The sequence below is a fragment of the Hyperoodon ampullatus genome, assembly GCF_949752795.1.
Source record: "Hyperoodon ampullatus genome assembly, chromosome: 2".
NCBI classification, from domain to species: Eukaryota; Metazoa; Chordata; class Mammalia; order Artiodactyla; family Ziphiidae; genus Hyperoodon; species Hyperoodon ampullatus.
In genome coordinates, this window is record NC_136915.1 from 151,195,783 (window position 1) to 151,218,172 (window position 22,390).

The window sequence follows — 22,390 nt, forward strand, 5'->3', positions numbered from 1 at the left end:
TGGATGATTCTAGATCTAGGACAAGAAATATGCATGATGAATCTGGAACATCTTATCATGCAAGAGACCAAGAAAGCTATTAAAGACAACTGAGGTTGTACCCAAAGGACTTAGCAGTGTTGAAGAGGCTAATGATGGGTCAGTATAAACATCATAATAATAATAAGGGCAATGGATCAAAACATATCACATATACTTAAAACCATGAGCTCATAATGATATTTTTAAAAAACAGACAATTAACTTTTAGTAGAGTAGTTTAGTAAGTTTTTAAAAGTGAACAATTCATTGGTCACCTTTGGAGGATCCTAAAAAGTCAACGCATTATTTTGAAAACTGGTAAATAAAGGGGAAAAAAATCAAGCACTTAACCTGTCTTTCACGTAGGAAGTGAACCTCACAGTAACCAAATAGTCGACGAGGGCAAATTTCTTTTTACAGAAGTATTCAAGTTAATAAATAAAGAAAATCAGAACATTGTCATTTTGCAACCCCTAATGAAAGATGGGATGTAGAGTCTGATTGCTCACAGAACTAAGTACTACTTCATAGGAAATACAAGGGCTAAAAGAACAGGTTAAAGGACACTATAGGGATACAATCAACAAAATCCCTGCCATGGGATATTCTATGTAGAAAAACCACCTTATTCCTTCAAAACTAAGTAGCTAGAAAAAAAGAAGGAAAGGGATTGTGCAGAAAAGAGTTAACATAGCAGGCCTGAGACTGCTTTCTTGAGAAAGTCCTGTTTGCAAGGTTGGCCCTCGACTAGCACCTGAACACTTGGCTCTCAGTCAACAATTAACTGAAAATTAATTAGTGACTCACTGTGCCTAGACTGTGCCCAAACATATGGTTTCCACTGAAAACCTGCTTCCTTCTGGAAGTCTGGAATCTTAGCACGTGCTAGGCAGAAGGTGCCTATACGACCAACCCCAATAAAAATCTACGACACCAAGTCTCTGGTGGGTTTCTCTGGGCAGAAACATCACATGTATTGCTGCATTTTCATTGCTGGGGGAAGAAGGTGCTCTTTGTGACCCCTCATGGGAGGAAGAGATCATAAGGGACCCTGCGTGTGGATTCCAGACTCTACCTGTGACTTTCTGCCTTACTAGATTCTTACTATACCAATGGACTGAATCTTAACCATGAGTACAACTGTATGCTGAGTCCCCCTGACACATAGATCCTATAGGGTCAGTGGTTGCCAAACTTTAGGATGTGTCAGAATCACCCAGAGGGACTGTTAAAACATGGACTGCTGGGCTCCAACTCCAAGCTTTCTGATTCAGTAGATCCAGGGTGAGGCCTGAGAACTTGCATTTCTACAGGTTTCCAGGTAGAGTTGGAAGGAAGAGCACACTTCAGGAAATACTGTTATAGATTAATAGATTCAAGAGATACATCAACCAACTGCAATGTATGGATCTTGTCTGCATTCTGATTTAGACAAATAATCTACAAAAACAACATTTATGAAGCATTTGGGGAAATGTGAACACTGACTAGATATCTGATGATAGTAAGGAATCAGTTTTGTTGTGAGACCATGGTACTATGATTCTTTTAGATATTTTATTGATACATATATATTTTCCAGAGACATATACTGGATGAAATGATATAATATCTTGGATATGCTTCAGAGTAATTCAGGTGGAGATGGGGAAATGTGTATGTGTGGGCCAAGATTGGCCAAGTGTTGATATTTGATGCTGGGTGACAGATACATGAGGATTCAATAAACTATTCTATTTTTGTATACTCTTGAAATTTCCTAGAGTAAAAACTTTTAAAATTTATCTTTTGGTTAAAGAGAGCACCCTAAAGACAGATTTCTTCTTGAATCTTCTTCCACTGCTTAAAACTCACCAACAGTTCAATGTGTATGGGAAGCTTACAATCATAAGTTACTTGAGTGTGAGAATGTACTTTGCAATCTGGGGACTTCTAAATGTCCCTGAGCATTAGAATCAATAAGTGTACCTGTTCAGAAAATCCAAACACTTCTGGGACCCAGCTCAGATGCTACTGAATCAAGACAGCCGACTGTGGAACCTTGGAATATATGATTTTAAATGAACTTTCCAAGTGACTCTGATGCTCCGGGCCTCACAGGTGAAAAGCAGAGTGACGAACAGTGCTAACTATATAGAGTGCACATTTTCCATATAGAATGTGAATTTTCTATAGTGTGCCTAGGCAGACAATATCATCATGTTTATGAGCAAGTTTCAGTTGGTCTTGCTTTGCTGGGTAGTGATACCTCATGATTTCCCTGCCTTCATACTTGATGGGTCCCTCATTATACATATTATTATTGGCCAGGTAGGTAGGAGAGATGGAGTCAGAGAAAGAGCACAAAGGGGGATGTGAAGGTACAGGAAGCAGCAGGTTACCAGAAGCCTGTCCTGGCTTCCCACTGGAGGAGGCAGCTTGCAGCAGAGAGAGACACTACGCTGAGCTGCTTACCATGGCAAAACCAACATCTGCTTTCTTCAGAGCCGGCCCATCATTTGTGCCATCCCCAGTGACAGCCACCACCTGCCGCTGTTCCCCAACGGTGCTGTCGATGATGCCTAGGAAAAACAGACACACTACAGTGAGTTCCACATGTGCCATCTTAGGCCACTTCCCCATGAGAGGCAGTTTTTTGGTCTTCCTCTCCTGTCCCTGCCACCACCCACCTTTCTACACTCTTTCCTCCTTTTTTTCCCTATGCTAGAGGTTCTATAGTGTCACCCGATGGCAGTAAATTGTTTCACGGGTAGTACTCTAAGCTAAGAAAGTCTGACCTTGTCGAATATCCTGTCCGGTGCCCCAAGGCAGCTATTATGTGGTAGAAAAAGCACTGGATAATTTGAAGGCAGAGACCCAGGGATTGAATGGTAACATTTCCACTTACCAGTTGGGCAGTTTGGATAGGTCACTTGTTGTCTCAGCCTCAAACTTTCTTATTTGCAAAATGGGACTAGCTTAACTTGTACTGTCTAATTCACAGTACTATCAACAAACAAGATAGGATAATGTTTAAAAACAACTTTATTATATTATGTATCTAATACTCACCAGGGCCTCAGATGTTTGCTAAACTGTATGTTCTTCCCATGAGCGGGGAAGCTCTCCTAGGACCCCCCTACTCAGGACAGGGGAGTTGCTTTGGTTGATGACTCTTATCTGTGCTCATCCCCACCTGCCTTCCTCTATCCTAGGCACCTACTCAGGAACCAACCTCACCTTTCACCAGTGTGTGCTTGTCAGTGGGGGAAGATCGCGCCAGCACCCGGAGCTTAGGCCAGATCTTGTCCAGCTTTTCTTGCTCTACCTGCCAACACCAGACCACACCTGGGTCAGTCAAGCTCAGAACAGCCATCCGGGAAAATCTTACTTCCTTACCCACGCTGAGCTTCTGGGAGAGCTGGTATTCCATGGCCCCCAGGGCAGTGTTATCCCGGCCTCCAGTGGAGGTGAAGCAGCCAACTCAGGCTCCAGGGCAGATTCATGGATGATGACCATTCAGGCCCTGCTTGTCTTCTTTTTCCTGCCAATTCCCTACCTGGGAGCCAATTCCGTGTTTCTTAGACCCTTGACAGAGGTGGGCCAGGGTTAGCTGTTGGCTCAGGTGGCTAAAGTAGTGCTTCTGAGGTCTTAGGTTCAACTTCTACATTGACCAGGAAGCTCTGGCCTGCTCCACACCCAGACCATGTCCTCTTACCAACCTGTGCCACTCTGAGTCACAAGGCAGTGACATAGGAGGGGTGAGGTAGAAGGAAATCAGTACAAAATCATCCCACAATTGAAAAAAATGGAAAGACATGAAAGATTAGTGACACTGTCTCAAAAGGTGGCTTGTGAATGAAGATAGTGAGAAGAAAAAAAATCCGATTTTACTGTCTGAACAGTAAAAGGGACATCTCACTATGAATAGATTTTAGTTTAAAAACCACCCACTTCCTCCCACCTGTCCCAGACGCCTTACACGTGAACCAGCCCTCGCCTAATAAAGGAGGCCCTGATTCCTCCCACCCAAGACTCACCTCGCCCTTCTCATTTCGGATGAGTCGATTGAATTCTTTGCCCTCCAAGCACAGAAAGTCATCCCCAGGTGTCATAATGCCACATTTGGTGGCGATGGCCCGGGCTGTGTTGATGTTGTCACCTGTCACCATTCTGACAGTAATGCCAGCTCGTTTGCATTTGGCAATAGCTTCCGGTACCTGTGGAGAGTGAGGTAAGAGGAATGGAGGAGGTGGGGTTGGTGAGGCCTGGTAAGCTGCTCCTGTTCAGTTGTCCCTTCATTGTGGACAGCGGAGAGGCACCCTGGAAGCAGAACCATGGGGCATGGGCTAAGTCTGGCCATTTTTATATTGCTTGGTGCCACCTCGCTTCTGTCCTATCCATGATACTCACATTTGAATTTGCCTTATTGTACCATGAGTTGAAGGGGAAATCTGCTTCAGGAGCCAGGTGTAAAAGCTTACTCTCCCACTTACAATCTAGATTTCTTAGCGGGGCACGCCTGGCCTTTTGAGATTTTGCCACTGCCTTCCTTTCTAGCAGAAGTTTTAACCACCTTCCACCCCCCTGGCACATACTCCAACAATATCAATTCTTTTAAGTTTCCCAAATGCATGACACACTGTCATGCCTCTGGGTCTTGATGGTTGATAGTCCATTGGCCTGAACTTCTTAGAAGCAGAGGCCCTAGAACTGAGAGTAGTGCTCAGCTATTCTAGGGGTGCTCGACAAGAATGTGTTGCTTGAAAGAAGGTGGCTAGAGACAAAGTTGGTGTTCCAGTTAATTCCATCTTCTGACAATTCTTGAGTACCAAACAATAAGCCCAGTAAAACCTATGTTTCTTACCCCTCAGACAGCATGAACTGTAGGAATGCCACTTTCTATTAGTTCAGTACTCTACAGCAGTTCTGTGAAGCAGGAAGCACAGAAACATCTATCCCAGCAAATGAGAAACAGTTAGGTAACTTGCCTAAGTTTCCGAAGTTACAACTAGAAATGGAGCTAGTACCCCAGTTCCTGCAACTCCTGGGTGGCCTCGCATTAGGTCACACTGGGCCGGCGCATGGGCCGGGGCCACTGGAAGACTTCCATTCATGTTTCCTAGCCCTTTTTTCAAGTCAAAGCCTCACCTCTGGGCGCACAGGGTCCTCAATGCCCACCACTGCAATACAGGTCAGTTCAGTGAGGATTTCACTCTCATTGTCCCATGGGGGCTCTCCGTCACTGAAATCCCGGTAAGCTATGCAGATAGTCCGGAGTCCCTCACTGGCCATGGGCTCGATGACGGTGCGGACCATCTCATCTCGGTCCTTATTCTTGAATGGCACTGCTTCCCCTTTCTTGTCCAGGATTCGATTACACCTGGTGGGGCACACAGTCAGAAAGCAGCATCCCCCGCTATGTGCTTGCATAGTCATTTACAGACATTCTGGCCACTCTGCATTACTCCTAAAGATACTGTTCCGTGGCCATAAATCTCCACTCATAACCCAAAGCTGAGCCCCTTTTTCCAAGGTGGGGTGGCCAGTAGGTGGGTAACGTCTAGGTGGGCAGAGCATTTGATTCTCCCATGTTGTCTGCTCCTACTCATATGTGAATACAACATCAAGGGTCATTTGTGGATTGCCTGCTCTTTTGAGCTTCACAAAGGTAGAGACACTTTCTCAATCCTCAGTATCTAGAGTGCTCAGTGCAGAGGGTGTTCTCAACAAGAACGTGTCACTCAAAAGGGGGTGGCTAAAGCCAAGCTGGGGCACTGGTTTTTAGCTACTGGCCCTATATCCACATAGGTGATGCACGTAGGTCACCTTTTAATGACCTATGGATCATCTAGCCACTTTGATTATGCAACCTCCTGTGATCAGAATTGAGAATACAAAGGAAAAGGGAACGCAGAACTAACATTTCTAGTATCAATACTTGCTATGTGCAAGGCATTTTACATACATTGAATCACTTAATCAGAGTAACCCTGTGAGATGGGTGGGTATTATCATCTCTTTTCAGAATAGGAAATGGAAGTTTGGATTGCCTAGGTCTGAACCGTGGCTGTGCCACTAAGAGTTGTATCACTTCCAGCAAGTTACTGAACTTCCCAGCACCTCTGAATTCTCATCCGTAAAACAGGGATAATGACAGCATCTACCTCGCTGAGCTGTGAAGAGTAAGTACAGTATCCAAAGTACTTAACAGCAAGGCTTGGCCTGAACCAAGCTCAGATGTTAGTCATGATGTCACCGCCTGGAAGGAGGGTTCGCTCATCATCCAGGTGGATTCAACGTGAGGCCTGGCACCCTGACCTCCCTGAGGGGAGGATCCTGAAGGGAGGAAGAAGCGGGGGAGGGGCGCTCACTTGCGCAAGATGATCTCAGAAGCGCCCTTGCTGTACATGCGGTAGCCACCGCGGGGCTTCTCGATGACGGTGCTCATGGACTTGCGCACCGAGTTGAAGGTGTACACCTTGTAGAGCTTCTCCTCGGGCACCTCACTGCGCACGGCGTGATAATCCTGCTTCAGGTCTGTGACGAAGCCCAGCAGGGCGCACTCAGTCTTGTTGCCCACCTGCCGCGGCAGGCCGCCCTCCTTCTCCGGAGGCTGAGAGGAAAAACACACGTGGGAGTGTTGGATGAGGTGCCGAAGCTGGGGAGAGAACCTAGGAAGGGAAAGACTCCGCTCGAGGCTTTCACACATGTACCCAGGGCCCGTGGGGGTGCTGACTGTGGTCCCTGAGCCACCTAGGGCTTGGGGATTTTTTAGTTGCCCTGGGGGTGGTGCTGGTGTCTCACCCTGTGTGGGTCTTATTCTAACAGTCTCTCTTAGTTTCTAGAAACTGAGTAATTTACTCCTGACCAGCATGAAGTCTCTTTTTTCTTTTTATATTCTTTTTTTTTTTTTTTTTTTTGGCGGTACGCGAGCCTCTCACTGCCGTGGCCTCTCCGTCGCGGAGCACAGGCTCCGGACGCGCAGGCTCAGCGGCCATGGCTCACGGGCCCAGCCGCTCCACGGCACGCAGGATCCTCCCGGACCGGGGCACGAACCCGTATTCCCTGCATCGGCAGGCGGACTCTCAACCACTGCGCCACCAGGAAAGCCTGAGGTCTCTTTTTATTTATTTATTTTTATTGTGTTTATTTTTTAAAGATTTTTTGATGTGGACCATTTTTAAAGTCTTTATTGAATTTGTTACAATATTGCTTCTGTTTTTGGTTTTGGTTTTTGGGCCCCAAGGCATGTGGGAGGGATCTTAGCTCCCTGACCAGGGATCGAACACACACCCCCTTCATTGGAAGGCAAAGTCTTGACCAGTGGACTGCCAGAGAAGTCCCAAGGTCTTTTTAGAGATACTGCCTTTACCTGGTGATTGGAGGTCATTTCATAGCCATAGATTCCTACCTGCCTCCCCCTTTCCTTCCCATCTCCCAATCTACTCCCATGGATTATTTCCTAGTTTCACCCCAAACATGTTCACTGGGGAGTGGGAAATGGGATGTGGGATGGCCATTCAGGCAGAATAAACAAGAGAAAATTAATGGTTCCCTCCACCTACCCATTTTAAGTGTCCTGGCAAAGGAAACGCTTACCAGAACCTTGGAGGTGTAGGCACTGTTGATAGAAATACCATTGACAATAAGGTCCAGGACCTTGGGCACGAGGACATCAGGGCTTGGGATTTGATGGTAATGGGTTTCTCCGATATGAGCCTGCACCACAGTCATGCGGTTCATGGTCAATGTGCCTGTCTTATCAGAGCAGATGGCTGTGGCATTGCCCATTGTTTCACAAGCATCCAAGTGCCGTACCAGGTTATTGTCTTTCATCATTTTCTACAAAGGAGAAGAGAAAAGACTTCCCAAATACAGGTCAAAGGCCACTTCCTAGCCAGCATCTCTCCACATTTCATTCTCTGGTCCCACACAAAAATGCAGGATACCATTTTTGTAAATACTCTTAAGATTCTACTGGGTTACTTAAATGTTGATGCAACTGATCCAGATGGTCCTTCCAAAGTGCCAGTGGCTTCTGCTCCTGAAGGCATCACCCAGAGTTTATGAAGACAGAGTGGCCCATCCTTTCACCAGAGGCTACACGGTACCCTCCCCTCCGGTCTCTGTTCTGAAAGAAGACACAGTTTCATTCCAGTCTCACCTTCACAGAGTAAGCCAGTGAAATGGTGACTGCCAGTGGCAGCCCCTCTGGCACAGCCACCACCAGCACAGTGATGCCAATGATGAAGAACTTGACAAAGTACTGGACGTAGATGGGAGTACACTCAGCCAGCCATGGTCTGCGCTGTATCACAAAGTTGTCGATCACAAAGTACAGAATCAGGATGAGAACTGTGATTGCAGACATGATCAGACCTGTCCAGGAAACAAGTCAAATGAACCCAGGCTTCAGGGTATTCCTAGGGCCCTAGCCAGAGATGGATTGGCATAAATTGTAGCCTTTGCTGTCCGTTTTTAAAATGACTATCTAAGTCATACCCAAAGCCCCTATCCATCCTCTGGTGCTTGTACATTACAGTGTAGGGGACAGAGGTGGCTTTGCATTCTAAAGACATGGGTGCTATTCTCAGCACTGCACCAACTTGACTCGTGGCTTCGGACTGGTCTTGACCCTCTCTGGGCCTATTTCCTCATTCATAAATAAGAGGATTGGTTTAGTTTTCTAAAATAGCATCCTATGATTCTATCTCAGACCTACTCTCTTCCTACAAATCATAATGTAGTGACTATAGGTGCCTATTTCCTAGTGGTTTATCAATTTTAACTTCTTCCCTAGTAGCCTGAGAATGTCAGGCAATTCACAACTTGTTCACAGTGTTGCCCTATGGTATTAGCACATCACCTACATAACTAACCCTTAGAGCGGTGCTTCCCAACCTTTCTCCTGACGTGGCATAGACAGAAGATGACAATAATAACAACTATTAATATAGTGCTTACTAGGAGTCAGGCAAGCACTTCATGGGTACTAACTCATTTAATCCTCACAACAATCCTGTGAGATGTTACTATTATCATCCCCTTTTATGTGTCTCTCTAAGGCACAGAGAGGTTTTGGTATGGTACACTGGAGGGGGACCAACCATCCTGGTTTGCCTGAGACTGAGCAGTTTCCTGGGCTGTGGGACTTTCAGTGCTAAAACTGAGAAAGTCTCAAGCAAACTGGGATAGTTGGTCATCCTACATATCCTACAATGGAGAATCTGCTCAAGATCAGAAAACAACTGGTCTAAGGGTTCCAACTGCTTTGGGTGCTGCCTGGCTACTCTGAGGGCTGAGGGGATCGGTATTTGGGCATCTGTATCTGCCTGTGGTACAATGTCTGGGAAAAGTTCCACTTCAAATCATAGTTTGATTTGTGTCTTTGCTTTTCCTGAGGGCCCAGTGATTCAGAGGAATCAGAACAAGGCTAGAGGTGATTGTATCGTTGAAAGCATATTCTTTTGAACTTTGCTTCATCAGGGTCAGGCCTAAGAGGTGAGGCAAGCAAGGCACCTAGGCTGCAAAATTTAAGGAGGCATTCACTCTCAGGGTGGTGCAAGGCACCTCACTCGCTTCCCCCTGGTCCTTGGTCTAGATGATATGTGAAATGAATAAACAGAGGAGACCAGTGGGTAGCCCTCAGGTAGCTTGTACTCCCTAAAGAATAAGGTAGGGATTAGGAGCCCAACAGGAGGATCTGTTTAATGTTTCAAACCCGTGTGCCAGGCTCAGCAATTTGATTCCACACTTGCAATTTATCTCATCTGTGTATTGTTTTGTTTTGTTTTTAAAATTAATTAATTAATTAATTTTGGGCTGCGTTGGGTCTTCGTTGCTGCGCGCAGGCTTTCTCTAGTTGTGGCGAGTGGGGGCTACTCTTCGTGGCGGTGCGCAGACTTCTCATTGCGGTGGCTTCTCTTGTTGCGGAGCATGGGCTCTAGGCGTGCGGGCTTCAGTAGTTGCAGCACAAGGGCTCTAGAGCGCAGGCTCAGTAGTTGTGACGCACGGGCTTAGTTGCTCCGCGGCATGTGGGATCTTCCCGGACCAGGGCTTGAACCCATTTCCCCTGCATTTGCAGGCGGATTCTTAACCACTGTGCCACCAGGGAAGTCCCTCATCTGCGTATTGTTTATATGCAAGAGACTTCATGGTGGTCAAAATTAGCTAGGTACTAGAACTGGATGAATAGGCCAGACTGACACTCTATAAAACTCTCTGTGGTGCTTAAAATGTTCTCTATTTGCACTGCCCAATATGGCAGCCACTAGCCACATGTGGTTATTGACCAACTGAAATAGGTTAATGTGACTGAGGAGATGAATATTTAACTATATCTAATTCTCATTAATTTCATTAATTTTCATTAATTTAAATGGAAACAGCCACACATGGTTAGTGGCTGCAGTAGTGGACAGCATAGATTCTTGTTATTCAATGTGTGCTTAGCAGAGCAGCAGTACTGGCATCACCCGGGGGATGGTTAGAAACGCAGAATCTCAGGCCGCACACAGAAATAGACTCTGGACTAGACTCTGACTGTAGTAAACAGAGAGGTGAGGTCAGCAAATAAACAGTGGAAAAAGACTGTAGTTTAAGGGATATGTGCACTGAAGGAGCAATCTTCCTTTGTTCCCTCCTCTAAATCTCCCGCCCCACCCCACCACTGAAAGAAGGCAGGAGAGAGGAGAGTGAAGAGGCAAGCGATGGAGAAGCTGCTTCCTCTCACGATGCACAGGAGTGCCTTTACTGACCTCTGCTCTGCAAAGCGCCTCTTTAATCACTGTCTTCCTTTACCCTCCAGTCCTTATTCTGAACTGATTGCTCTATGCCTGGCCATTGCTATGCTAGGGAATTACCCTCAGCAAACAACAGCCTTCTCTACCGTTAAGGAACTTACAAGCCAATACACAAGCAGGTGAGTAGCTATTAAAGTCTTCCTTCTTGCTAATGTAAATCTCCCATTTGTTTGCACCTTTAACCCTAACACACAGGAAAACATCTCTCTCTGCAAAAGCTAAACAGTCGCAGAGAGAGACACAGCTACCTGGACTGCATTAGCCACTTGGAATTTTCAGCTTCTTTCTGCCAGACCTGGTTGGTGTAGAAAGAAGGCAATCAAAGTAGCGAGGATCCAGAATAGCACTGATAAACAAACCAAGAAGGCTCCACCCTACTCACCAGCTTTCCCAATCTGTACAGCCAAGCGCGTCAGCTTGCCTTGCAGCACCGACTTCTCCTTTTTGGGCAGCTTGGCTGCCTTTTTCTCCTTTTCCTCATTGTCGATCCCCTCCTGGCTGTTGAGGGGCTGGATTTCCAAGGCCACTCCATCCTGAGTCTTTGCTAGGGTGTACACACAAATAGGACAGGTAAGCAGGCAAGGTAGTAGCACTGAGTAGCAGGCAAGTGGAAACGGACAAATCCTTCTGTCTTATTCCTGGAATATACCTTGGACCCCTGACATCAGATCTGACCACCCTCACCCCATGCCAGACAGGGAACTTGACTTTGAGCCTCTATGAGGGCTTTTGGAATGATATCTTAACAACTGGCGGTGAAATATGGTGCTTTTACGGTGTGGATTTCCACTTCAGTGGCAGCTTCCTGGCACTACCTCAGAGCCCCAAGCCAGGTTTATTCCAGCAAGAGGATTAGTCATGCCATAAGTGCTGTTACCAACAACCATCTTTCCCGGAATTCAGTGCTTAATATAGTGAATCTTTACTGCAGAAAGGGGCTGAAGGGGAAGGCTGGTAGATATTCCTAGAGCATAAGGGTCCTAGTCAGCTCTTTGAAAGGTTCATCTCTCTCTCACTATGTCTATCTATATCTATATCTATATCTATATCTATACAGACTGTCAAGGAAGAAACACAGACCCCAGACACAGGGTACTTTCCAGTTCCCTCTCGTATTAGTTGAACGATAGGGGAAGGAAATCTCTTTTCTCCCCTGTCTGATGAAGGTAGGGAGGTACAGAGTGGGACCTAGGGGAAAAGGGAAGAAGGTGGTGTGAGGGACTCCCTGGAATAAGAGAAAGCCAGGATAAAGACAGACATATAAATCCACTTTGCTTTAAAAAGAAGAGTTAAAGAAATCTAAAATTAAAGAATTATTTTTGTGGAGCCCTGGTTCTCCGACATGATGCCTTTATTTCTAAAAACTACTATGATGTGGGTTACAAAAGGAAAAAATCTCTAGGAGCTGTCTCAAGAGAGCAGTTCTTGCTGGTTCCTGGCACCCCTCCAATTTCACCCCTGCAGAGCTCAACCCCTTTGGTTAGATGCCCTTCCTGAGATACTGTCTCTGCTGTCAGACTCACAAACAAGACAGAGACAGGATGTAAACACAGCCACCAAAAAAGCAACACACATCAGATTAGGAGGAAGAAAACAGACTGTGGAGAGAACAAAGAAAGAGGTGGGGAACGAGGTTACGGAGAAAGGGCTCTCTCCACCCCCGAGAAGACTAGCTGAGAAGGAATCCAGATCAGAAGAGGACACCGATGAGGAAGCCAACGAGAGGAGGGTGCAGGGACTGCCCATCCCAACTCCTTCCACCATAAGGACCCTGAAGTCTTCCAACCCAGAAACTGATGACCGTTGTTGTTTAAATCTGGCCTAGGGCAGTGAAGCAAAGAGTTCAGCACCCTGGGAAGAGCAGGTCAATCTCACAGGCTCTCCAAGACTGACATGAGGTTCCTTGAGCCAACAGCAGAGGATGCTGTTGTCCCATCTTAGATTGGGTTTGAGAGCTTGAGACCACCCCCGAATCTCTGCACCTTCCTCAGGATAAGGCATCTGGGCCACAGCAGCAGATAACAAATTTATGGAGAGGAAAAGGGAGGAGGCAGATGGCCTGGGAAGGCCTGGTTTGAGTGTGGGCAGGTAGAGATGGTAAATGAGTGGGTGGAAAGGTTACCTTTGTTGCGATTTTCAGGGACTCCTTGTTTTTTACCTGTTTGAACAAGAAAGAAAAAAATGGGGTGGAGACCCAAAGTGACTATTAAGAGATCAGATATCCAATGTTTCGGGTCCTGCTCAGAGCCCAAAAGGGCAACAGCAAAGGGGCTGAGTTACAGGAAAGGGAATGTAAAGGAAGCTCACATCTGTTTACCTCCATTTTCATTAGGGGCTCTCATGAATCCTTGGGGTATGGACCAGGCCACTCATGCAGGTGAGTGCACACCCACTTCTGAGCTGCTTTCTCCTGGAGCACAGTTGCTGTTGGGAGGGTGCTCCCGGCCTGAGTCACACCACTTGGAGAAATGGGGTGGGGGTTAGGAAGCGAGAGGTTTGAACTGTTTCTGCCTGGTGGCAAAGGCCCTGCAAGGTGCCTCCATGTCAGTTTACCAGCGCCAAGCAAGCGTCCTCCTTATTCACTTGCAGGCAGCTGCAGAAACGGATAGTCTCGTTCCTGAGTGAATGTGTTTTGTCTCCTTCTCATTAACTCCCCTTCCCTAAACAGCCCAAGATGGTCCTCCAGCCAACTGGTAGAAATCCTTCTCTCCTCCAAGGGAAGAAGGAATTCTTAAGGGAAAGGTGTAGATATGGTTTGGTATCTTTTTTTGCCTTCTGTTTTTCCTTCTTTCAGAAACAAGTGAATGGCAAAGACAGGGCTAACTTCGGGGTAGACATTCCCTCTCTGTTCCTACTCTCCTGGCCGTGTCTCTCTTCCACTGACAGCCCATAGTTTCAGCAGGAATCCAGTTTCTTCTCCTGGACAGTTTTCCCTTAGCCTTGATGATTCATATAATCCCCCATGTCTGAGGAAAAAAGGGGCAAGGGTCGGAGGACTACCCAGAGGGGAGTTGCGCACCTTGCCAGCTCATTTGGGGCAGGCTTTCTACCTCATCCCTTTACAATCCACCAACAGACACAGGAATCGATGCAACCTGACTGGGCCAGGATCTGGTTTCCATTAGAGCACTGTGGGGAGCCGGGGATGATACCCTTCGCTCAACAAGGGGTTTGGATATCTGCACTCATCATCCTGCTGATTCTTCCAACCAGGTACTGCATCCAGATCTGCTCCCTTTCCTAGTTTGTCCATGGGGGTGGGAGGGAAAAGACTCTCATCCCGAAAGCCCTTTACCTTTCTTCTTCTTCTCTTCCTCTTCCCCCTCACTGGCCCCCAAGAGGGTAAAGATGATTCCAGTCTGAGAGTTGATACCCACAGCAGTCACTACCATTCGGCCAGAACCTTCCATGACATGGGTCCCTAAATGAGAAAGAAGACGAGAGAAGTGTTGTTTTTTTATACCTGGCCATTCTTTGGTGTGAAACATAAACCTGGAAAAAAGCAATCCCTCTTTCTTCCTCTCCCGTGGATAGTGATATACTCAGCAGATAGTAGGAAAAGATCAAGAGCAAGCAAACTGAGGGGTAAGGGAAACAATGTGTCTAACTGCTTTAGGGTAAGGCTCCTTTCCCACCACCCATCCCCAGCCAGCAGAGCCCTTATAGCACCTGCTTCATAGGCAATCTCTTATAGGTTGCTTGATATCCTTGTATTCAACCCACTAATATGCTACTGCCTCAGCTGAACCTTGGGGCAGGGCCAGAAGGGAGAGCAAGGTCTGGATATGGTCTCTGTGGCTGACTGTCTGGGGGGAGGCAGAATGGGAACTGGTGAAGCCAGAGGCCATACCTGAGAGCAACATGGGGTCTCTTTCCAGGGACTTTTTGACATGGTCCGATTCCCCAGTCAGAGAGCTCTCGTCAATCTTGAGATCATTGCCCTGGATCAGGATTCCATCTGCAGGCAGCAGGTCACCTAGTACACAGAAGTGAAGGGGCAACAGGGAAAGAGGGTAGGTAAGGACCATCCAACCCCATCTCAGGGCTGCTCCCATGGGCCCCGCCTATAGGGCAAAGGCCCAGGGAGAATCTGGAGAGCATCTGAAAGACAACTTCAGCTCTGACAACCTGAGATAAGACTCCATTCCGGGTATTATAAATTCAAACAGTTACTGATCCCCAAACACATTCCCATGGCCTGAATATTATATACTTTTAATCTAAGACACACAGGGTACAGTCTAACAGTCTTTGGGAGTTTCAGTTACTGCTTTCTGTGAATTTCTCTTCCATAACCTCCTTAAACTCTAACCTAGAAGCTAACACAATTTGGGGTCTTATCTTTTTGGGTCCTCAGCAATTCCAAGCAGCCCCCTTATGCCAAAGGACCTAGCCTTCAAATAGGGAGGGTGGCACAGGTACAAGAAACACAGGGCTCTCACCATATTTGATCTGGGCAATGTCCCCCACCACGATCTCAGCCACAGGGAGCTGAATGATGTGACCATTTCGGATAACGGAGAATTTCTGTTCCTTTTCAATGCGGTTCTGCAGCCCCCGGAATTGCTTCTCTTTGCTCCAATCATTGAAGGCGGTCACTAGCACCACGATGATCACTGAGAATAAGATGGCTGCCCCCTCAATCCAGCCGGCTTCTGCCTCCCCTTCATCTTCTGGGCTAGTTACGGCTAGACCACACTCTAGCCCAGGGAAAGCAGAGAAAAGAAGGGTCACGTAGGGGCTTTTGTTGGCATTAAAAATGGGGGTTGTGGGGCTTCCCTGGTGGCGCAGTGGTTGAGAGTCCACCTGCCGATGCTGGGGACACGGGTTCGTGCCCCGGTCTGGGAGGATCCCACATGCCGCGGAGCGGCTGGGCCCGTGAGCCATGGCCACTGGGCCTGCGCGTCCGGAGCCTGTGCTCCGCAATGGGAGAGGCCACAGCAGTGAGAGGCCCGCGTACCGCCAAAAAAAAAAAAAAAAAAAAAAAAAAAATGGGGGTTGTGCTTCTGCAACCCCCCAGAATAGAAAGTCAGGGAAAGAGAATAACAGCTATTCTCTTGGGTAGAATAGCTCTCCTCTGAGGATACTGGAGGATTGGGCGTCATCTCACCACCAATATAACTATTTATGTTTACCCCAAAGAAGCAAATGACTAAATAGCATGAAACATGTCAATACAAATTACAGGCTAGTCACATATAAAGAACTTATGACCACCAACATGGTAGCTCCCACTACTACTTCCTATGATGCTCACACAACTGGGGGAACTCTGAGATGCAGGGCTTTGTTGGTTGAGTGAGCATAGAGGATTTAAGACATTCTGAATAAGGATTTGATGTGAAAGGGGGGAAAAGACCCTGGAATCAGGGTAGGTTGGAAGAATAGCTTACTAGCTACTTGTTAGTTTCCTTTGGAGAACCCACTCTGGATAATGGGGGGGCATTTTTAAGCTATAATCTGTCAACGTGAATACTAAGTGTTTTTCGGTGGTGCTGGAAACAACCCAGATCAGAGTCACGCTGGTCTGTTCAAGATACTCACGTTCATTTTCTTCCCCAGGGGGGCGATAGAAGGACAGGACCAGGGAGATGATGGCTGCGATCTCCAGGATGATGAGTGTGACATCTTGAAGGGCTTCCCACACTAATTCTAAAAAGGTCTTGGGCTTTTTGGGGGGAATCAAGTTTTGTCCAAATACTTGTTTACGTTTCTCCAGATCTGCAGGGTTTCCAGATAGGCCTGAAAAAGACATAAGAGTGGAGCAAATGAGCGAGAAAAAAGGGGTAGAGATGAATGACAGAAGAAGGCAGTTAAAAGATCCCTTTAAAAAAGATACCTTGCTTCCCGATCTGCCCACGTATGAGATCCAGTTAGGGTGACTGGTCTCTGCGGCTGACAGACTTTTTGCTCAGACTCAGGGGATGTGAAATTTTCAGTCTAAAAATGGGGGCAAACCCAGACAAGTTGGTCACAGGGGCCACTCACTCCTCTTGGTCTCCAGGGTAAGCTAACCTAGACCTAAAACTTCATCTCTTCCTCATGGAGTTTGCTCCAGGCTCCAGCTCTAAGAGCACAAACATTAAAATGTTTCCTGAGACTCACACAGAACTTTCCTCTCACATTAACATGTAAATGCTGGTCATGATTTAAAAATAGAGCTGGGACTTCCCTGGTGGCGCAGTGGTTAAGAATCCGCCTGCCAATGCAGGGGACATGCATTCAATCCCCGGTCCGGGAAGATCCCACATGTCGTGGAGCAATTAAGCCTGTGCGCCACAACTACTGAGCCTGTGCTCTAGAGCCCGTGAGCCACAAATACTGAGCCCACGTGCCACAACTACAGAAGCTCGCGCACCCTACAGCCTGCACACCGCAACTACTGAGCCCACGCACCACAACTACTGAAGCCTGCGTGCCTAGAGCCCATGCTCTGCAACAAGAGAAGCCACCTCAATGAGGAGCCCATGCACTGCAACGAAGAGTAGCCCCTGCTTGTCGCAACTAGAGAAAGCCTGTGTGCAGCAATGAAGACCCAACACAGTCAAAAATTAAAAAATAAAATAAAATAAAATAAAATGTTAAAAAAAAAAAAGGGTTTCCCTGGTGGCACAGTGGTTGAGAGTCTGCCTGCCGATGCAGGGGACATGGGTTCATGCCCCCGTCTGGGAAGATCCCACATGCCACGGAGCGGCTGGGCCCGTGAGCCATGGCCGCTGAGCCTTGCGTCTGGAGCCTGTGCTCCGCAACAGGAGAGGCCACAACAGTGAGAGGCCCGCGTACCGCAAAAAATAAAAATAAAATGAAAATAAAATAAAAATAAAAATAAAAACAGAGCTGGCTTCCACCCACTGGCTCACACACAAAAGCCAGAAAGAATAAGCTATCTGCCCAAGGTCATGCTAGGAGGCTAGGAGACAGAGCCTAACCAGTTGTCCTGTCCAAGTTTCAGTGGCTTCAGGAGATCAACAGAGTAGAGGCTTCGAGGCTCCAACTTTGGGCATCCCCTTTTTGCACACAGCCATCCTTTTCTGTCACACACAGAGGCATACGTGCATAGACACACACACATCACTAAGAGGTACTACTGTTCTGCTAAGTACTATGTACTTAGAGATGTACTAGGTGCTAAGAGAAGTACTACTTAGACAAAGTACTAGGAGAAGCACTATTATTCAGGTTGAATAAAAAGAGAACAATGAAGGTGAAGCCACTGAGTTAGTACTCAGTCCTTCATCAGCATGTTCCCCACTAACACACGTGTGCTTACATACCTGTGTGAGTGTGCACACATAGTCCAGGCATGTTGCCAGAGAGAAGAAGAGTGAGGCAGAACTATTCCCAGTGTCTTCCTTATATTTAGGGCCTTCTCGTGGGCCCCAGGGGTGTTATACTTTAAGGGAAGAGGAGACAGCTTCTAACTTTAATTAATGCCGGGTGACATTTATCAAATTGTTTACACAAATTGATTAGCAAATTAGCCCTGGTTTTGGCACTGGACATTGTTGGCTATACTGTGGGTTCCTCATAGGCAGGGTGAGGCAACCTTTGTCTTGAAAAAAGATCAGCAGCTGAGGAGGGTTAGAATCAAAGGATGGGGACACTTAACACAGCTTCACACAGAGGTGCAAGCAAAGCAGATGACCGGAAGCTGCAAGGAGAAAATGGGGATACTGATGCCAGAGGACTTCTCCACACTTTAGTCAACGTGAAGGGCTACTCCACGGGTGGGGAATGGGGGCTTAGCAGGAGGGCAGACATCTATTCTCCATCTCCACTGAATAGGATGCAAGAGTGTTACTTTAAATGGCAAGGAGAGAGATTTGGGTTAGAACTAAGGAAGACAGAGCAAGATTTTGAAAATGGGAAAATAGGTGCTCAGGGAGTATTGTTTGCAGGGTCCACTTCTCCACCCTAGAAACAAAAACCATCAGGAGAGGTACTTGAAATCTACCTGGGGACCCTGCCTGGAGGTAAAGTGGGGGTGTGAACTGGCACCCACGATTGTGAAGTGGGGACTGCAGACCACTTCCTCTTGCCAGTGCTCAGGAGAGGGAAACAGGGGGAGTGGCGCCTGATGCTCTTATCCAGGGCCTCCTGCCTCCTTGGGCCCCAAAGCGCCACCCTGGCTGGAAAGCTGAGAGGCACAGCAGAGCTCTGCAGGGGAGCGGGTTTGACCAAAGCACTAGAAGCAAGCTGGGCTGCTTGCCAGAGAATCCCTGCCTCCACCACTCTGAGAAGTCAGTTCTCAGCAGGAAAGAAAATCCAGGGCCTGGGAAAGGAGTGTTTCTGGGCAGGGCATCTTGATCCCCAGGCAGGCAGAGGCAGAGATGCCAGGGGACAGGGCCTTGCTGGTTCTTTCTCTCAGGGACCTGAGATAGCAAGTCTGTGCCAACTTGGAACTGCTGTGCTGGATGGCCAGGCTTGCTGGAGGGAAATAGGAGTTCTGCTAATTTGTTAATCTACCTAGGATGTTTCTCAAGAAAGCAGGATTCACAATGTAAAGGGAGGAGATGTTATTCCCTCCTTAACAAGGGTGAGTAGATGACCATGAGGGCAAATCAAGACGTCAGATATTAGAGGTTATCATCAAGGGACATCCCAATAAGTCTAATGAAGGCCAAAATGGCATCAACACAACAAGAACAGTCTAGCTAAAAGCACCCCATCTGAGGTAGCCCTGCCTCTCCCTGCTCTCATATTAATGCCCCATAATCACCCTTGACTCCTATCTCTCTCTCTCATCCACTATATCCGTTTAGTCAGGGAATCTGTCAGCTCTATCTTCAAAATATATCCAAGGTCCCCTCACTTCTTATTTTCCACAGCTCCCATCCTGGTCTAAGCCACGGTCATCTCTCGCCTGGACCACTGCGACTGTCTAACTGGCCTGCTGCTTCCACCCTTGCCTTTCTGTTCTCAGTCTCTTCTCTTTCCAGAATGATCTCTTACAGCCCAACCCATGACACTCATCTACCCAGAATCCTCTGGTGCCTTTTACTTGGAATGAAACTGGGTACAGAAGACCTTACGATGGCCTATAAGCCCCCTTTATGAGCCCCCAGCCCCCCACCCCTTAACTCCTACCATTTTCCCCTTGTTCATTGAGATGCCATCAAGCTAGCCTTCCTGCCATTCTCTGCATGCACTAGACACGTTTCTATTTCAGGGCCCCTGCACACGTTTCCTTTCTCAGATTCCTCTTCACTAGCTAGGGCTCATCCTTTCACCTCCTTCAGGTCTTTGCACAAATGCCACCTTCCTCGCGAGGCCCACCCTGACCACCGTATTTAACACAGACTTTTCTGCCCCTAGCACGTTTGATCCCCTTGTCCTGCTTAACTGTTTCCCTCTACAGGTCTTCTCTCAGAACAGATTATATATTTATCCTACGTTTGTCTATCCCCCTCCACAAGGGCAGGATTTTTGTCTTTGTTCCCTAGGTCTAGAACAGTGCTTGACACATAGTATGCACACGAGTTTATTGAATGAACTGCATGAATGAGTAATAAATAAGATTGTGAACATTTAAGCGATTACAATTGTGCCAGATGCTTCACCAGGCACATTTGTGTCTTCTCACTGAAACACTGCAAAGCCCTATGTAGTAGCTGCTATTAACCCCACCTCACATATAAGCAAACTATGGCCTGGAGAGGTTTTGTAACTACTCAAGTAAGTACACGGCAGTCTATACCGCTCTACAGGAAGCAGCTGGATGCCAACCTACACACAGTGGGGCTGGGGTGTGGAGGCAGCTGCACTCAGCTGAGGCTTCATTCTGGTGTGACTAACTTGTCCTGGTTTGTCCAGGGCTTTCCAGGTTTTAGCACTGGAGCTCCTGCCTCCTGGGCCGGCCCCTCAGCCCCAGGCAAACAGGGATGGTTGGTTACCCACCGTCCTTTATTTACCTCAGGGCAGGCCCACATGCTGCTTTTCTCTACACCTCTAGGCAAATCAGTCCTGTTCCCACTCTTTATTTACAACCGGGGTGAATTAGTCCCATCTTTTCCCGTCCTCAGGGATGGTGACACCAGGTCTGTCAGAGTCTAACCTATGAATTTTGTATTCAATAAAAGGTTCATTATTGGCCTTTTTTGGACCCAAGCAAATGAAACAAGACAGGTTATGGAAAACAAAAAAGGTCAGGCCTTGCTCTTACTTAGATGCCCTCAAAGTCACACATTTACTTCCCTTTTGCCATTTTCTCTCATCTCTCTGCTCCACCTTAAGTCACCCTACGCTCTTAAAATAGCTACCTTAAGAAGTCAAGTGGCTGCCCAAGTTCCCAGCATGCCCTGTGGCAGGGAGGGGCAGTTTGGGGCTGTCAGCGTAGTAGCCTTGGGAATCCTCTCTGACATGTGGCATGGCCCAGGAAAGCCATGTGGGACTGGGATCTCGGCCAATCCCCAATTTGGGGCTTTCCATTCCCATTCTTCCTGCCCCCAAGAGGCTCTCAGGCCTTGATCTCAGCAGCTGTGATTTCACATAAATACTCGTCCAGCCCAGGAGGGGGTTTTAGTCCCTTATCTCCACAGTTGTTTCTAAAATATACTGCTTCCTGAAGAGGGGAAGGAAGACTTGGCAGGGAGAAAATGCTGGAAACACTGGAAAAGGGTTTCCCCTAAAAATACATCAAGAAAATGAGAAGAAATCTTGTCCCCAAGAACATAAGAGAGAAAATCCTACCCAAATCGGGAATACATCTGGCCCGAAGAACCAGATTTAACACGTGAGCTAGGAGAGGTGACAAGAATGTCAGTCTGTGAAGTCATTGCCCCCACCCCACGCTGGGGAATTACACAGCCCTGCCCAGGCTGGCGGGAGACGGAATAAGCAGCAGTGGAAAATCTGTGTCTGCTATGGGCCTGTGCGGGGACCCAGGGCTTGGGAGGAGAAGCAGCAGCCCAGCCCTCAGTGGCCTGGCTCCAGCAGGGAAGGACCAGGGCCAGATTCCCTAAGAGGCCGAGGACTGTCGGCAGAGGCACCCCTTATCGGAGCCAGCTCAGGCCCAGAAAGGGTGGGGCTAGGTTAGACATCATGAGGGACTTCCCAGCTGTCTGAGTTATGATACCTTGCCAATGGGAGAGCAGAACCTTCTCCTACAAAAATAGTATAAGGGAGAGGTTTCTCTGGGTTGATCTGAAGGCAATCTATTTGGTATATAAGAACAGACATCAGAATACCTTTCAAGTCCTACCTTAAAAACCCTGGATTAGGGGGCAAGAGGGAAGAGTAGCCTAAAGTCAACGTAAGGACTGACAGGCTTCAGCCAGCTACTACTGCTAACCCACTGCCACTCCTCCGAGGATTCAGAGCACTTTCCCTGCTTCTGCATCTCTAGCTTAACACACCCACAGCTTGGAGATGTGCTCTGTACCTGCTGGCCTTCCAGCCCCCAGAGAGAAGGCAGTCTCCCTAAGGTCACCACAAGAGGATGATGGACTTAGAGAAGAATGCCCCTTTCTCACTCGCAATCCTAAAGCCCTGCCCTAGGTGGACAGCTTCCTCGGGGAATGTCTCCCCCTATCTGGCCCTCTGCTGTATGCCTTTTGTGAACACTCCAACTCTGGCACAGAGAAGAG

The 22,390-nt window shown here is 47.5% G+C and overlaps 1 protein-coding gene across 2 annotated transcripts in view; it reads right to left on the bottom strand.

Moving 5' to 3' along the window:
- The window catches only part of ATP2B4 (ATPase plasma membrane Ca2+ transporting 4), a gene marked incomplete at both ends in the record, with an annotated part of 45,912 nt that overhangs the window by 16,687 nt on the left and 6,835 nt on the right, over window positions 1-22,390 (bottom strand). For both annotated transcript variants that reach the window (XM_079697961.1, XM_079697962.1), the window contains 13 exons: window positions 2,476-2,582; window positions 3,241-3,328; window positions 4,041-4,220; window positions 5,152-5,383; window positions 6,375-6,616; window positions 7,603-7,845; window positions 8,168-8,382; window positions 11,188-11,349; window positions 12,928-12,963; window positions 14,101-14,226; window positions 14,656-14,781; window positions 15,248-15,505; window positions 16,350-16,547. In XM_079697961.1, coding sequence (XP_079554087.1) covers window positions 2,476-2,582; window positions 3,241-3,328; window positions 4,041-4,220; window positions 5,152-5,383; window positions 6,375-6,616; window positions 7,603-7,845; window positions 8,168-8,382; window positions 11,188-11,349; window positions 12,928-12,963; window positions 14,101-14,226; window positions 14,656-14,781; window positions 15,248-15,505; window positions 16,350-16,547 — 2,213 coding nt within the window. The remainder of the gene's footprint in view (window positions 1-2,475; window positions 2,583-3,240; window positions 3,329-4,040; window positions 4,221-5,151; window positions 5,384-6,374; window positions 6,617-7,602; window positions 7,846-8,167; window positions 8,383-11,187; window positions 11,350-12,927; window positions 12,964-14,100; window positions 14,227-14,655; window positions 14,782-15,247; window positions 15,506-16,349; window positions 16,548-22,390) is intronic.